Source organism: Nuphar pumila, chromosome 2 (genome assembly GCF_984573655.1).
Source record: "Nuphar pumila chromosome 2, dmNupPumi1.hap1.1, whole genome shotgun sequence".
Taxonomy (NCBI): domain Eukaryota; kingdom Viridiplantae; phylum Streptophyta; class Magnoliopsida; order Nymphaeales; family Nymphaeaceae; genus Nuphar; species Nuphar pumila.
This window is the reverse complement of record NC_143250.1, coordinates 147,826,255-147,844,624: the sequence shown is the minus strand read 5'-3', so window position 1 is coordinate 147,844,624 and position 18,370 is coordinate 147,826,255. Positions and strand designations below refer to the sequence as shown.

The following is an 18,370-nucleotide window of genomic DNA, read 5'->3' as shown; positions in this document are numbered from 1 at the left end:
TTAGGATATGGTAGCTTCTTGTGATGGTTCTGGCAGCACTGAAATTTAGAGAGAAGAGGGACGGCAAAGCCCGTGTTCGTTCTCTATCGTGTCAACGCTCGGACATCTAAAGTTCGCCTCCCACCCCCAAATCTTCGAGGTGAGCCCCTATTTATAGTTTTTTGAACAAGATCAGAGTCACGAGATCTTTGGATTCAAATCTGATCCCAAACAGATCCTTGTTTATCCCCGGATATGGGACTGACCCAAAAAAAAAACCTTCGAATTATCAGTGTGGGATGGCCTAATTTTGAACGTCCAAGTGGGGACGGTCGTCCTGGTTTGGCCGTCCTTTGGGGGGGGGGGGGGGCACATCCCAGAATGCTTGGTGGGATCTATATGTTTTTCCTTTCCGTATGCAATTTTAAGGAAAAATTGGGTGTTTACAATACCCAAACGTGTTTCATTTCTAAATTCCTTTGGGGTAGTTAACCTTTCTAACTCAAAAAAGAATCCTAAGGGTTCGTTTGTTCTGTTGCCTTGAAAGAGGCAATATGCTGTCAAACTTGTTACCTAAGCAAGGAGGGTTGAAACTCGACTTCCAGGCCATTTGTGTGTCCGCCCATTCAAATGAGTGGGCCCCATGCTACTTTCCACTTGAGGTGTTCATTTCTCTCAATTCAGGGTGAAATAAATAGCCCCTTAATAGAACATTTTTTATGATATCTAAGTTTTACATGCTTTTAAAACTATCATTTTTGTAGGGTTTTCATTCTATCAATGTTTATACTGAAGTTTGTTAATGTATAACCTTGTTAGAAGATAAATATCTAATTAATTTAAAAAATGATCCATTTAAAATCCGATCCATTAAACTGGCCCTATTACAATTTGTCATTCCTAGAACCCAATCTAGATTAAATTGGGTCAAGACATGCTTATACCAAAATTCATTAACTCATAACAGCTACAATTTGTTATATCTAGACTTGAACCTAAATCCAGATCAAATTGGATTTAGATTTGTTTATACCTGATCCAATTTATACCTGAAAGTACTTATTTATGTATTTTAAGGCCATATATTTATGGAAATAATGTTGCACAACAATATTATAGGGTATAATATCATGGCAACATAAATAATAAAAACACATTATAAGTAATTATTTAGTACTAAACACACAGAAATATACATGGGGTGATGAAAATGTGAACCAACCAAGCAAAGTGGATTTTTGAAGGTTATTTTTTATTTTTTATTTCTGAACATAAGGATGAGTCAACATGTTTGATTTTGTGGGAATCGGCTCTTAATCATCTGATTCTGATATATGGCATATTGGAATCCTTTTCTATTCTTCAAAAAAAAAACTTTACCCTAAGCTAACTAAGCATAACCGCAGGTTCATCATATATCAATCCTACCTCATCAAATATGATGAGGATCGCGAGTGTCAATGGGTACCGTTGCCAGAAATGGTTGGCTCTGAACCTCGATCCAATTAAGAGGTGCTTGTAGTGGATCCGAACTAGGGTCTGGTTGAACGTATCATAGGAACTATGGTACCTCGACACTCCATTTTTTTCTCTGTACCCGTGTCAACAGGCATCGACACCTGGACAAGCCATTTTACCATCCGTACATACATGTTTGTATTCAATTTATAATTTATAATTATATTTTCAGTTTATAACTTTACATTTTCAGTATATAATATATATTTTAGATATAACATATATATTGAAATTATATTCAGTTTATTTTGAATTTATTTTGTATTTATGTGATATTTAATATATATATATATACATATATATAGCCGTGTCTCGTACCCACATTTTTTGGAATTGTCATGTCGTACCCTCCGTACCCGTACCCGGGTGATAGATAAGGAACCACACCCAGATCCAATTAAGAATATATAAACCAGATCCAGCTCATACCTGGTAAAATAATTTTTTATGGCTTTTCCGTTGAAAAATTGCATTCTCAATTGGAACACACGTCAAACACAGGTCTGGTATGAATTTTTATAAACATATCCAGTCCATATAATTGAACCTTATAAGTCCGAGTCAAATTCTTAATCGAACTTCTTTCCATACAAAACATGGTTTAAATAAAAGGGAGATTTATAATCTGATCCATTAAACCCAACCTATTATAGTAATATATATTCATATATAATCGACATTAAAAATTATTAAGCATTGAAATATTTGAACTAACTTTTATTTTATAATCTCATTGAAATAGTCAATATATGTGTATAATTTTATAATCTCGGATCTAATTTTTAGACTGAATTCGAAAATGAGTCCGACAAGCCCACACCCAAACTAACCCAGCCATACCTAAGAGAGAGAGAGAGGGTAGGGGTGTAATTGGGTCGGGTATACCCGACCCGACCCAATTTTAATGGACCCACAGGTTCATGTCTGGTTCAAAAGTATAGACCCGAAATGAAAATAGGTTGGGTCTTGGGTATTGAAAATGAACACCTGAACCCGTTTGGACCAACCCACATTTTATACCCCACCCAAATGATTCTTCATATTGTAAAACCAAACTGGCCCGAACCCATTTTATTCTAACAGACCCAACCCATACCTGCTTAGTACCCAAACTGAACAAATTATGTACCTAAACCTGTTTTATATGTAAACCAACCCGAACCGAACCCAAACTTGTGAAACATTTTGAATATGATATAGAATTTATCTCTTCTTATTTCAACATGAAATTATTGGCTGGTATGGAAATACTCTTTTTATATTTAGATTTTGGCATTATTTAGAATAGTTAATAAGTTTCTTATTTGTGAGCATATAATCTTCTTAATGAATAATTGATCGCAATAATTTACATATTTTTTTATTAGTGGGTAATCAGGTCTAGAATACCAATCATATCAAGACCCACGCAGAAACCCGAGCCCGTTAAGACCCGAACTCTTTAACCCATATGGATCAACTTTTTTCAGCCATACCAAACCCGAACCTAACCCGAATCAAAACGGGTTCGTTAAAGACCTGACCTGATACATACCTGAACCCGTTAACCCATATGGATCCACAATTTCTAGCTGCACTCGAACCTGAATTAGATTGGGTCAGGTTTGGGTAGGGGTGTCAATGGGTCGGGATTTACCCGGACACGACCCATACCAAACCCTATAGGGACAGGGTTTGGTAATAAATAAGAAGGCCCGATTAGAATCCAGGTCGGACTTTTGGGTCCAATTAATATATGGAGCCAGGTATGGTTTGGGAAACTTCATACCAGACCCGGGCCTGACCTAAGTTTCGAATAAGATCCGTACAATGTAAAAATGATAAAAAATTTATTATTCTACCGGGTATGGTCCGGGTCTGGTTCATGTAATCCTTATAGGACCCAGGTATGGTTTCTCTTATGGTGGGTCCAACTAGTCCTGGACCCGGTTGTGAAAATATCTCAAAAAAGAGATAAAGTGTGCGATAAGCACAACACCGCCAATGTGCACAAATGCACAAGAACACTTAGAACAAATGTACACAAAGGTACAATAAAGAAACTCAAATGCACAAAGGCATACAAAATATAAAGAATTTTATTGAGAAGAATGGAGAACAAAAGCTCCAAGAAGTCAAGATTACAAAGGGGGAACTCCCCTATTTATAATAAGAAAAGGAGCCTTGGAGGGGCTCCACTAGCTGTTGGAGCCCCTCCAACGGTTAGAATTCTAACCGTTGGAGAGGCTCAACAGCTAGTGTTGAGCCCTCCAAGGTTGACTTTGAGTCAACAAAATGAATAAAGACAAAAAAGGGAAAAGAAAAAAGAAAAGAAGAAAAGTAAAAAAGCAAAAAGAATTACAACATATTCATAATTATGAATATGCGCAAAATGAAGAGAAAAGACTAAAATACCCTTGCGGGTTTTACAAAACAGAAACATATATATTTACATATATATATATATATATAGATAGATACATATACATATATACGTGATGTATATATGTATATGTATCTCTCTTTATATATATATGTAAATATTTACATAAAGAGAGATACATTTTAACACCCTCCATCAAACTTAGGGCATAATGACCGAAAGTTTGCTAAGGAGAAAGTTGAATCCTGGAGAGCAAAGCGCCTTGGTGAAGAAATCTGCCAACTGATATTCTGACGTTACATAAGGAAGATCGATGACTTTTTGTAGATATGCCTTTCGGACATAATGACAGTCCATCTCAATATGCTTTGTCCGCTCATGAAACGTGTGATTCTTAGCAATATAGATTGCACTCTTATTATCACAACATAACTTTGTGGGTTCTTGAATTGGAATCCCCATGTCTTGCAGCAACTGATGAATCCAGACAATCTCCATAGTTGTAGATGTCATGGCTCGATATTCTGCTTCGGTGGATGATAGAGACACCTTCTGTTGTTTCTTACATCTCCATGAGATCAGGGATTCACCTAAAAAAATGCAAAAGCCTGTAGTGGAGTGACGATTATTTGGGTCACCTCCTCAATCAGAGTCAGTATATGCAATTAAATTTAACTCAGAAGATGAGGAAAGGAAAACTCCCTTATTTAAAGTTCCCTTTATGTATCTGACAACTCGGAGAATGGCACTCATATGAACGGATGTAGGAGCATGCTGAAATTGGCTTGCAGTATGCACGGCATGAGAGATGTCCGGCCTTGTGATGCTAAGATACATTAGAGATCCCACAAGTTGCCGGTAGGGGGTAGGATCCTCCAAAGGTTTCCCATCATCGATCTTCATTTTTTATCCCACAATTTCTGGGGTCTCACAGATTTTATCATCAGTAATACCTGATCTGTCAAGAATCTCACAAGCAAGTTTAGTTTGAGACAAAAAATAGCCTCTATGAGAGTAGGCTACCTCGATACCAAGAAAGTAAGTCAGATACCCCAGGTCTGACATTTCAAACTTTTCTTTTAAAGTGGTTTTAATGTTTCTGATGCCCTTTATGTCACTACCTGTTATCAACATATCATCAACATACAATAGTAAAATCACAATTCCTGCATCAGACTTTTTGACGAACAGAGCAGTCTCAGTGTAGCATGAGGAAAAACCATTTTGAACCATTACATCATTAAATCGATCATACCAAGCCTTAGGGGCTTGTTTTAAACCATAAAGCGCTTTTTGCAAACGAAGGACTTTCCCCTTTGGTACGTTCATACCAGGAGGAGCATCCATGTAGACTTCTTCATTAAGGTCCCCATTTAGAAATGCATTTTTAACATCCATTTGATAAATATTCCATTTTTTAATAGATGCAATGGTGATCAAACACCTTACAGTAACCATTCGTGCAACAGGAGCAAAGGTTTCTTCGTAATCGATGTTGTATTCTTGACTATATCATTTTGCGACAAGACGGGCTTTATATCTTTCGAGAGTGCCATCACTCTTGGTTTTGATTTTAAAAACCCATCTACATCCTATTGTTTTATTTCCTTCTGGGAGACATTGAAAAACCCACGTTTTGGCTTTGTTGAGGGCTCTAAGTTCGTTGTCCATGGCATCCCTCCACTCTATCATTTCCTTAGCTTCTTTAAAATTTCTAGGTTCTTGATATGAGTGAATGGCACTAAGACATGCCCTATGCTTTGGAGAAAAAGACTCATAGGATATAAATCTAGAAGGATTTTTCCTAGATCTTTCAGTTCTTCGAGAGTTGTTGGAAGATTCACTAAGGTCACTATATTTCTCTATTGCACTTTTAAAAGTGTTTTTATCTCTATGTGTATAGGTAATTGGTTCATTTATCATTTCTTTTTCATCATGAATGGTTTGAGGAATACTTTCACTTATATCCTCATTCTCATTTAATTCATCATCGCTAAAAAAATCTTCATTTCTAGATAATAGTTCAAACAAAAAAGAATAATCGGCATTATCTTCATGAGTTTTGTGTTCTTCAAAACCACTTATGTTTTCTAAAAAGATTACATTTCTTGAAACATATAGTTTATCATTCTTAATATCATAACACCTAAAACCTTTTTGGGTTTTCGAATATCCTAAAAACGCACAAGGAATAGCTTTGGGAGATAATTTATCATTCTTATCAGTGAGAACAAAACATTTACAACCAAAAATTCTTAATCTATTGTAATCGGGTTCTTTTTTATACAAGATTTCATATGGAGATATTTGATTCAAGTTTTTGGATGGAAGTCGGTTGATGAGATAAACCGATGCAAGAGCCGCTTCGGCCCAAAATCTTTTTGGAATTTTTTGAGAAATTAGCAAAGTTCTTGTAGTTTCAATTATGTGTTTATGTTTTCATTCGGCCAACCCATTTTGTTGAGGAGTTTTGGGACAAGACCTTTGATGAACAATCCCATTATTTTCAATATAACTTTTGAAATCATTTGAGAGATATTCTCCCCCGGAATCGGTTCTAAGAATTTGTAATTTACTATTGAATTGATTTTGTATTAACATGTGAAAAACCTTAAAAGTAGAGAAAACCTCATATTTATGTTTGAGGAAGTATATCCAACTATACCTTGAGAAATCATCCACATAAATAACATAATACGAAAAACCTCCCTTAGACACAACGGGTGCCGGTCCCCAAACATCCGAATGCACAATTTCAAAAGGCTTAGTTGAAAACATAGTTCTTTGTCCAAAAGGTAAGCTTCTCATTTTACCAAGAATACAATCATTACAATTGAAATTGTCTTTACATAAAGTTTTAGCAAAATGTAAATAAGAAAGCTTGACAATATTTGGATGCCCAAGGCGTTTATGCCAAACATTTATATCTTTATGTTGGGCAACATTACAAAAAGAGGTTTTTGGAATTTGAAGAAATTCCATGAGATAAAGATCTCCCTTCCTAGAGCCTTCCCCAATCAACTTCCCGGACCGGCGATCCTGTATCCAACATTTATTTGATGAGAATTTGATATCACACCTATGATCCGATAGTTGAGAGACGGAAAGCAAATTTAAATTTAGTTTTGGTATAAATCTAACTTTAGGGATAGAAAAACCTTGTCTTTCAAAATTACCAATTCCTTTTATTTCAAGAGAAGCCCCATCTGCGGTAGAGACAAAAGAGGGTGACAAATTTTTTGAATATTTAGAAAGTGCAAAAACATTTGGAGTCATATGAAAGGAGGCACCCGAGTCTAAGAGCCAAAGAAACTTATCGGGAGGAGAGAAGGTGGTCATGGCGGCTCCGGAAACGGATCCCTTGAGAGGTTGAAGAGCTTCCATGATTTGATTGAGAGACAAAGTAGCATGGTTGGAAGTTGATGGACCTTCCTCCTTGGTTGATTGGAAAGTAGTAGACATAGCCACCATCTTCTTCCATTTAGGGCATACCGGTTTAATGTGACCCGGTTCTTTGCAAAAATGGCATATGATCTTACTATAATCTCTTCTTCCATAATGCCCACCATTTTCTCTTCCTCCTTGATTTTTGTTAAAATGAGGGGGTTTATAGGTTTTAACATTATTCCCCGGTCTTGAGACGGCATAAGCACCCTCATCATCATCTTTAGAGGGAACGGCCAACACACTTAGATTGGTTTTATTCATTCCCAATCTAGTTTCTTCACCACTTAATTTGGTAAGCACATCTTCCAATGGAGGAGAAGAGAAAGAAGACAAGAGAGAGGATCTAGTTTGTTCAAACTCGGGTCTAAGCCCATTTAAAAAGTTAAAGAAATGATCCTCTTCTAATTGTTTGGCCCTCAATTCAATAGCCTCACCACTCCATTTAGGTTCTTGGAGGACAAGCTCATCCCAAATAGTGGATAACTCGGCGAAATACTCTCTAACGGACATTTCTCCTTGTTGAAGGGTTAAAGCCTTTTTTTGGAGATAGTATTTATGGGATAAATCTCTTGAGGTATTCATTCTTTATATTCCCATACTTGATATGCCTTTTTGAACTTTAGAATGTTGGCATTAATTGTGGTCTCAACCGAAGAGAAGAACCATGAGAGTATTTTGTAATTTTTCATTTCCCACTCTTCATGCCTCTTATTGTAATCTTCAAAAGCCTTTTCTCTTTCTTCTCCCTCAAGAACCTTGATCTCCCCTCTCTGAAGGGTAGTAATTTTTTGTTCGGGTTCGGGAATAGTTCCTTGAACATATCCCCAAAGACCCTTACCTTTTATATGGGCCTCCATATTCTCGGCCCATACATGATAGTTCGTTTCATTCAATTTGAAGCCAAGAGAGAAGTGAGAATCCTTTTCGCCCATTAGAGAGGATACAAAGAGAAATAAATGCGTACCACAATGCGAAACGAGTCCCTTCTTGATGTAGGAAGCTTCTAAAATATAGAATGAAGAGCCGAGTCTTCACTCCAACCACCACAACTTAATGGCACGCTTTTCGAGGTACTCCAACGAAGAGAGAAAAGAGCACGATCTTCTTTTCCTTTAAGCCTAGCTCTGATACCATGTGAAAATATCTCAAAAAAAAAGATAAAGTGTGCGATAAGCACAACACCGCCAATGTGCACAAATGCACAAGAACACTTAGAACAAATGTACACAAAGGTACAATAAAGAAACTCAAATGCACAAAGGCATACAAAATATAAAGAATTTTATTAAGAAGAATGGAGAACAAAAGCTCCAAGAAGTCAAGATTACAAAGGGGGAACTCCCCTATTTATAATAGGAAAAGGAGCCTTGGAGGGGCTCCACTAGCTGTTGGAGCCCCTCCAACGGTTAGAATTCTAACCGTTGGAGAGGCTCAACAGCTAGTGTTGAGCCCTCCAAGGTTGACTTTGAGTCAACAAAATGAATAAAGACAAAAAAGGGAAAAGAAAAAAGAAAAGAAGAAAAGTAAAAAAGCAAAAAGAATTACAACATATTCATAATTATGAATATGCGCAAAATGAAGAGAAAAGACTAAAATACCCTTGCGGGTTTTACAAAATAGAAACATATATATTTACATATATATATATATATATAGATAGATACATATACATATATACGTGATGTATATATGTATATGTATCTCTCTTTATATATATATGTAAATATTTACATAAAGAGATACATTTTAACACCGGTACCATCAGCTCAAATCAGGTTTGGACCTTAGTCCGAACCGAACCCGACCCATTGATACCCCTAGGTTTGGGTCTTTTAAACCCAATTTAAAAACAGATCTAATAAGACAAGAATTGAACCCAACCCGATTACATCACAAAGAGAGAGAGGGAGGAAGTTGTGGAAGAGAGAAAAGCATAGAGAAATTCAGGCACGTGGATGGGAAAGGAGCCAAAGAGAGAAAATTTAGGGCACGTGTGTGGGAGAGAGAGAAGCGGAAGGAGGGGCCAGCGGGGTTGGAGCCAAAAGATATATATATAGAGAGAGAGAGATAGAGAGAGAGAGAGAGAGACGAAAGCGGAAGAAGATGGGTGGGTTGGGGTTAGCGCATGAGAGAGAGAGAGAGAGGGCAGATTGGGTTTGATGCAAGAAGAGAGAGAAGGGGGGATGGTGGTGATGCATGAGCTTAGCATGGCTGTGCAAGTATCATAACCACGCCCCACTCTGCTACAACATCATCTGAAAGGGGAAGCGCAAACAACACAAAGAAGACTTGAAGTGGCGATCGACACAGAGAGAGAGAGAGAGAGAGAGAGAGAGGTGATGAAGGTTGGATTTGAAGGGGTTAAACGTGGCAGACAGATAGAGAGGATGTGGGTCTTCAATAACGTTTCAGCTTTTGTACCGGGAGATTTACAAAAAAATAGAGAGAGAGAGAGAGAGGGTCCATCGACCCCTCAAACTCTATTTTTTATTCAGCCCCCTTCTAAAAAAGGTACAAAGACGCGTATAGATGGGTAAGGAAATGGCTTTGATAAGTCAACTATTGTGGACCATATTAGACTCCTCTTTAACACTCCCCCTCAAGTTGGGGGTGAATATATCTATCATCCCCAAAAGCTCTTTGGATGATCTCAACACCTCTATTCCAAGAAAGTACCTCAATATCCCCAGGTCCTTAATATCAAAGACTTGTTTCAAGTAAATTTTGAGTTTAGAAAACTCCTCTTCGCCCCCGACACTATCATCAACATAAACAATAAGGATGCTCACTCATCGAAGTGTTAAAATGTAATCCTTAATTTTGTCATATGTACGTATGTATGTATGTATATATATATAGAGAGAGAGAGAGAGAGAGAGAGACATATAGAGAGAATCTTTTTTTCTCTTTATTACCCGAAAAGGGTATTTCTGTAATTTTCTATTTTATGCATATTCCATTTGGAATATGATTGTATTTCTTTTTATTCTTTTCTTTTCTTTTCTTTTCTTTTCTTTTTTCTTTTTCGTGGTTTGTGCCACCTAGGATGGCTCCCCAAAGAGTCGTTGGGGAGCCTCCAACAGTCACAAATGTGACCTGGGGGCTCCCAACGACTCCTTTGGGAGCCCCCTAGGTGGCTCCTCTTGTGGTGTATAAATAGGGGTTTTCCCCTTGTATTTTTGTCAAGCTTGTGAGCTCAAGCTCTTCTCATTTCTTCTAATATATTGTGGCATTTCATGCCTTTGTGCATGTTCGTATTGTTTTATGCCTTTGTGCATATTAGTGCAAGTGTTCTTTGAGTGCCTTTGTGCACATCTCTTGCGAGGGTTTAGTGCTTGTATGTGTATTGTCTCATTGAAGACAATTTACACGAAGGTAGCCCAACTCCATAATCACCCTGTTAAACCTAGAGAACCAAGAACCAAGTCCGAGGAGACTGTTTTAACCAATAAATAGCCTTCTTTAACTTGCAAACAATATTTTCCTTGCATTGGGTAGAAAACCAGGTGGAGGAGCCATGTATACTTCCTCTCGCAACTCGCTATAGAGAAGCATTTTTTACATCTAGTTGATCATGGACTGCCAATGCTAGAATCACTCATATCTAGTTCATCTTTGCCACAGGAACAAATGTCTCATGATAGTTTATCCCATAAGTTTGTGCATAACCCCCTAGCCACAAGTCGAGCCTTATATCTCTCTATAGTCCCATTTGCCTTAAACTTCAAAGTATAGACCCATTTACAACGTACCACCCTTTTTCCAGGAGGCAGTGCCACGAGATCCCAGGTATAGTTCTTTTGAAGTGCCTCCATTTCCACAAATCATGGCTTCTCTCTAATGAGGAATCTTCATAGCCTCTTTTTGTGATTCTGGGAATAGGAGTGGAGTCACAAGTGGCAATAAAGGTCTTGTAGGATTCAGAAACTTGATTATAAGAAACAAAATTGCTTAAAGGAAAATGAACACAGATTCCTTTAACTTTGCGAAGAGCAATAGGCATGTCCAGGTCACTGGGAGTAGGTATGGGAGTATTTAGTTTGTTTGTCTCTGAATCACCTGGGACCTCTGAAGGAAGGATACCATTTCTTTGGACCCTAGTATAAGTTTTAGTAATTACAGGTTTTTGGATAGGCTGAACATTGGTAGGGTTATCAAATAGGAACCCTGGGAAGATGGTATTCCTAAGTTCTCATGTTCCCAATTTGCAAGCTCTCAATCGCTCTTGGTATAATATGGCATTTCCTCAAAGAATGTGACATCCATTGACACACTTTTTCCTAGTTATAGGGTCATAACACTTGTATCCTTTTTTAGAAGAAGGGTACCCAATAAAGATACATTTTGAAGCTCTATGATCAAGCTTATCCCTGGATAACTAGGAAAATGGACATAACACACATCCAAAAACCCTATGAGTGACATGAAACAGAAGCTCATAGGGTTTTAACACATTAGGTGGAGATTTACCACCTAATATTTCAGTAGGCATCCTATTGATCAAATAAGTTGCAGTATGAACCCCATCTGATCAATAACTTTTAGGTACATTCATTTCAATCACGAGTGCTCCAGTCACCTCGAACAGATGCCTATTTTTCCTTTCATCAACCCCATTTTGTTGAGGGGTGTAAGAGAAAGTGGTTTGTGATTTTATGCCATGCCCCCTAAGGTAATTTTAAAGTTTTTGAGATATATATTCTCCAATCTCCATTATTAGAACGAAGAATCTTAACAGATGCATGATACCAGTTACCAATCATTTTGTGATATATGGGAAATAACAGACAAACTTTATCTTTGGATTTCATAATCTAAACAGTAGTCAATCTTGAGTGGTCATCAATGATAGATACAAAATATTTGTAACCAAAAAAGAGAGGTCACCAGGGCTGGTCCCCATACATCATAATGGACTAATTCAAAAGGTCTACTACTAATAGACTGACTCTAACAAAATGATACCCTACATTGTTTAGCTCTCTGACAAATATGACAATGTAAGACTGCACATCTTCCATTTTCCTTTAAGTCAGGATACAAAATTCACAACTTGGAGATTGGTAGATGCCCCAATCTCAAGTGCAAAAGCAAAACAGGTTATATCCTAGGTGACACATGGTGACTACTCAGGTTTGACTCCTTAGTGGCCTCCAGCATGTACAATCCTTTATCTTCATGCCCACAATCAAAGATCTCCCGTCTTCAGGTCCTGAAAGATATAATAAGAGGGAAAGAAGGCGATAAACAGTTAAGATGTTTAGTGATGGAGCTAACTGAAAGTAAGTTCACAGGAAACTTTTGTTAAAGAAGTCGTGATATGGTTCTAGATCTACGTTTGCTCCAGATCCATATATCATATTTTGTATTTCTAATTTGCACATGTGCACATATTTGTATTTTATTTTTATCTTCAGGGACATTATCGTCCACAGTATGTTGTAAACATTCTATATAAACAGAGCCTTTTTAGGTCACGATGTGGACCTTTTCTGTGCAGCAAGCAGCAGCCCTTTTGTCTTCTTCTATCTCCTTTTCTGCTGAAAGTGGATTGACGTGGCTGGACAGTCAAGTTCTGACAACTTTGGAGTGTGTAAAACCGAATGTAGATGAAAGGCAGGAGTATAAATGATCCCTTTTAAAAAAACTGGAGATGGAGACCCATGGGCTAATCTTAGATTCCTATTTGGAGAAGTGCAATCATCTGCAAATAGAGACCTCATACCAGCCATGTGATCAATGGCACATGAGTCTATGACCCACTCACTAGAAGCAAGATGAGCGGAAGCTTCTGTACCTTGGTGCACATGATAGGAGGTGGAAGTAGACATCACATCTTTACCTTTCATCAACTCAGCAATTCTTCAATTCCAAATCCTCAATTTTTTTCTTCAAAACTTCAGGTTCCTCTCCATGAGACCCTTCCCTTCTTTCAGGGGTTGCATTGAATGCACAATTGCCTTGAGTGTTGGGTTTACCAATCAAGTCCCAACATTGGTCTCGTGTACGTCTTGGTTTGCCACAATAACTGCACTTGAGTTGTTCTTTTTCATCAGAGAAGTGGGAGCCCCTACCACGTCCACGCATAGAAGCTCCCCCTCTACCCTTTCCTCTTTCACCACTCCATTTTGGGTTGTACCCTTCATTCATAAGCCGACCTCTCAATATTTGATTCATGAGAGGTGGTCAATTTCCTTATATCTTCCTCCCTTTGAGAAATCATATAAATTGTACCTAAGAGAGGAAACTCCTCACACCCCATAATAAGTGCCTTCAACTGTTTATAATCTTCACCAAGACCACACAAGAAACTGAATACCATACTCTCTTCCAACTCTTCTTGTCTTTTGCTTGGTGCAACTAGCACACTTAGCATAATAAGTGCAACTTGATTTAAATAGGCTCAGTTCTTCCCACAACTGGCGAAGCTCGTTGTAATATTCACTAAGAGACCGGGTTCCTTGTTTGCATCTGTGAATTCTCTCCATGACATCACATTTTTTAGCCACATTTGTCTTCCTCGAGCAAGCCTTAGAAACTGCATCCCACACTTAGCAGTTTCAAAGTTTATGAGTCCTTCCAATTGAAGGCTCCATGGAATGAAGCAACCATGCCACAACCAAATAATTATCACACTCCCAATCTGCAAAAGTAGGATCACTTTCCTAAGGTTTTTTGGCTCCACCATTAATATATCCAAGTTTCCTCTTTGCCGCAGTGGCTATCTTCACAGAATGAGGCCATTCTTCGTAGTTCTTACCATCAAACTTCACATTTGTAATTTGAAAGGAGGATCCTTCACTTCCACAAGTGGGCCCTCCACTAGAACACTTAGATTTAGTTGAAGGGTCCCCGAAGGGAGTAGTGATTACCATCTCGTTTGGTCATTCCATATCCATTCTCCTTTTTGAACCCTCTACAACAGTATATGATGCTTCACAATCCTAGCACACACTAAGAATTGTGCACATGCAGACTTCATGTTAAAGACTAGGGCTCACGTTTCCAATTGATAGTAGACTGCCAACAACACCCTGCCACACAACTGCCTTCATAACATCTATAATCAGCCTCATAGCCAGCCAAAGGGTACCTCACCTCACTTTTCCTTTCACCAAACACACAGATTAACTTCTCAATATGAGTGCTGCCAGCCTTTAAAATTGAAAGATGGGTGGTATCCTATTTCTCACTACCTAACCCTATTCAGATGCAAAACCAACCAGGCACAAGATCATACGACCAATGTCTTCCAATCTGTACACTCATAGATTGGCGGCAGCTAAAATTTTTTAAAGTGGCTGAGACATACCTGAACCGAATGACCTGAGAACCACTTATAAAATTTTCTGAAATATCCCTTTAGTGAAGGCAATATGACACAAAAACAGTTGCAGCTGAAATACTCATAATCATTTCACCCATGGCTTATGTCATCTAGCCCTAGCAGTTCAACATGAAACCATCCCAAATCTATTTCATCTGAACTCTGATACCATCTTCAAACACGTTTCAGCATTTGTACCTACGGATTTACAGAAAAATAGAGAGAAAGTGTGTGTGTGTGTGTGTTTGTGTGTGAGGGTCGATCGACCCCTTGAACTCCTTTTTTATTCAGCCTTCTAAAAATAGACACAAAGACGTGTATGCATGAGTAAGGAAATGACTTTGATAAGTCAACTATTGGGAGCATATTAGACTCCTAATTAACAGTGGGGTCCATATAACTGGGAAAACTGTGTGCGCACCTCAATATTCTAGGAAAACAGGTGTTTCTTTTTTTCTTTTTTATTATTATAGTTTTTGTTTTTACATGTTATACATGGGCTAGTTCCATTGGTACGGGATGACAACGTGGTTTCAAGAAAACAGGTTAACAATACAATTTTAGTATATGTATATATATATATATATATATGTGTGTGTGTAGAAACTTAGACATATTTACAATCAAACCCATATCCATACAAGATAACGAGAATAAAGTTGATTTGAGAAACAATAAATACATTTATGGATCTTTAATAACCCCTCTATCAACACCTTCCTATTTCTGGGGTTTTTTACATTGTTTTAGTTATATAACATATAAAACTGTTAGTTTGAGCTCTTACAATTCCAAGGACTTGTTTGAACAAATGGCCCTTAATCTAGAAGCCTAAATACCAATCTGTTATGGCCACACCTAAACCAAGGGATGTCAACGGCATGGGTCTGGGTCAGATATTCAACTGAACAGAACCCATTTAGTCAGATTTGATAAAAAGAATCTTGAATCCTAATATGTGATCAGGTCGGATTATGTCACATGGATATGGCTGAGGATACGGCTATTTTTATAAAGTTCTCAATGTGACTTTTATATAAAGGGATACAGAACATGAGTCAAAATGGAGTATTCGTGTAACATAGGTTGGATACAGTATTGCATGGTAAAATCTGATTGGATTTGGACTTGGTTTCAATTTAATATGCTGATTCGGTCGGATACTTTTGCTTTTAAAAACTATACAATTGGAATGCAGATGATGTCCCAGCTTCAATCAATGAAGACGACACTGTTTTAATGATTGTTTTACCATGTGTCCATTCAGATTTTAAGTGTAATAAATGATATAAGGTTGGATTCAAAAAGGCTTTATCGTAAAAACTGAATTCAGGTTCAGTTGGAGTGTTTTTACATCCAACTCTGATCTGAATCCAAAACTGAATGAAAGAATGAACAATCAGATCTGGTATTAACTACATCCCAACAGAATTTGACCTGTGTGCATCCTGACCTAAACCACAAAAAAAGCTAATCATTTAAGGAACAGGTTTCCCTGAGAGTAGTAGTCTAACTTCCCATAATGCATAAAGCGCCCATGAAATCATACTTGGCTTCTACAAACTTAAAATAGAAATAATCCCAAGCACACTTACCGATTGAAATCATCGACTAGATTGATTGTGATATTCGGCTTCCAATATGAAACCCATTCTGTGGGGCCATTATCTTCTTCAGTAACAGAACTTTTCTCACTCACCTGTACTTAAAAATAATTTTTAAATCATTCATCTGCTGAATTATATTAATGCAACCATGAGAAAGATATGAAGATGCAGCGGTACAAATTTTAGTTTATGTAAAACTATGAAGGGAAAAGTGAAATGAAAAAACTACAGCAAAAGAATGACACTTAAAAAAATGTGTAGTTTCCAAATATTTTTATTCATCTATGTTTTCCAACCTCAATTAATAAACAACAACAATGTGAACAAAAAACTATGCACCTGGCCAGACTCATTTGACCAGGGAAGACAATGTCCCAAGTTAAAACACATCTAAATCAGGAAACATGTCCAGCTCCAACTCATCCAAAGTAATACCATAGTCATCTCAAGAAAGTAAAAACAGTTCAGACTCGCACAATTTTTCTTTTTTTTTGGCAGATATATATATATATATATATAGAGAGAGAGAGAGAGAGAGATTCTGGATTGCAGTAACAATGTGGATCCAAACACTCTACATGCTTAAACTAGATATTTTAAATATCATGTTACTTACATGTTTGATTATTATTGACTGACATAGTGTACATTTGCCTCATTTTTCCTATGGAAGCATATTTTCTAATTTCTCATCCATCACTATTTGCAATTTCAACATAAAAAGATACATTTTATCAAATGCAGCCTTTTGTTTTGATGTGTCATTTACTGCTATTATGTTATACTGACATCTAATTACCTTCTTGCTTCATCGGACTTTTACCCAACATATAGTCATTTCCAAATGCACACATTAAAACCCTCATCAACTGTTTGCCCCATATTCTTTCCAAGACCAGCATGGGGTGTAAGGTATCTCAACCAGAGTTGCCACTTAGGGAAGCGGGAGCGGGAAGAGATTCAAGAAGCGAGGCACTTCAAAAAATTTAGGAAGTGGGAAGCAAGGGACAACTTAGAAGCAAACCAAGAATTGTCTCATAAGCGAGAAGAGAAGCGAACCAAAAAGCGACCTAGGAAACAAGGGGGAAGCGAAAAAAGGAAAAAACAAAAAAAAAAAGGAGAAGCGAGGGGGAAGCGATCTTCCCATTAATGGGAAAGTGGGTTTCCCAATTTTTTTTGGCGCTTCCCAACACATTTTGGAAGCGCCACGAAATGCGCTTCCCCAAGTCCTGTGGCTCTTCCAATAACCCTGATTTCAACAAGTATTAGATTACCTGCCCCAGTTCATATCTAGTCTCAACAAGTATTAGATTACCTGCCCCAATTCATATCTAGTCTGAATAATCCACTAGAAACTGAGGCCAAAAGGAAGTCAGGTCACAACATGGGTTGACATCTTACCAGTTCCAGCTTATGTTTGGAACTAAGCCCCAACATAAGCTTACAAACAAATACACAAGCATATGTGATATGTATATATAGGGATAATGTTTGCTACCATCGTGGGTTCCAATAGAGAAAAGTTATTTCTTTTTTATACTTTTCTTTTTTGCACATTTGATCCTATAGGTGGTCTACATATTTGGTTTAGTAGAAAGCGGCAGCCCTAGGATTATATTTTTCCTACATGTATTGGGTTAACATCTTACCAGTTCCAGCTTATGCTTGGAACTAAGCCCCAACATAAGCTTACAAACAAATATACAAGCATATGTGATATGTATATATAGGGATAATGTTTGCTACCCACGTGGGTTCCAATAGAGAAAAGCTATTCCTTTTTGCACATTTGACCCTGTAGATGTGATCTACATATTTGGTTTAGTAGAAAGCAATGGCCCTTGGATCATGTTTTTCCTACATGTACGTCGGATTTTCCAGGGGTTGAAAAATCAACAGCTGACATTGTACCGAATTTCCAACCCTCAAAAATTTGTACTTTTACATCGAAAAATATGATCCAATGGTCTATTCCTACTATTTTGAACATGCTGAACACGTTTGTGGGGTCAAATTTGTCCAAACAACCTTGTCCAATGAGTTACCTAGGAGGTTTGGGCCAGAGTTACCAGAAGCTTCTTAGATAGGTGGGAAGCCCGCTTCCCAGAAACCCACTTCTCCTTGTTTCTG

At 37.6% G+C, this 18,370-nt stretch overlaps 1 protein-coding gene across 1 annotated transcript in view; it reads right to left on the bottom strand.

Annotated features, from left to right (window-relative positions):
• The window catches only part of LOC149847587 (uncharacterized), a 39,433-nt gene that overhangs the window by 16,767 nt on the left and 4,296 nt on the right, over nt 1-18,370 (bottom strand). The window contains exon 5 of the mRNA XM_089997108.1: nt 16,229-16,332. Coding sequence (XP_089853234.1) covers nt 16,229-16,332 — 104 coding nt within the window. The remainder of the gene's footprint in view (nt 1-16,228; nt 16,333-18,370) is intronic.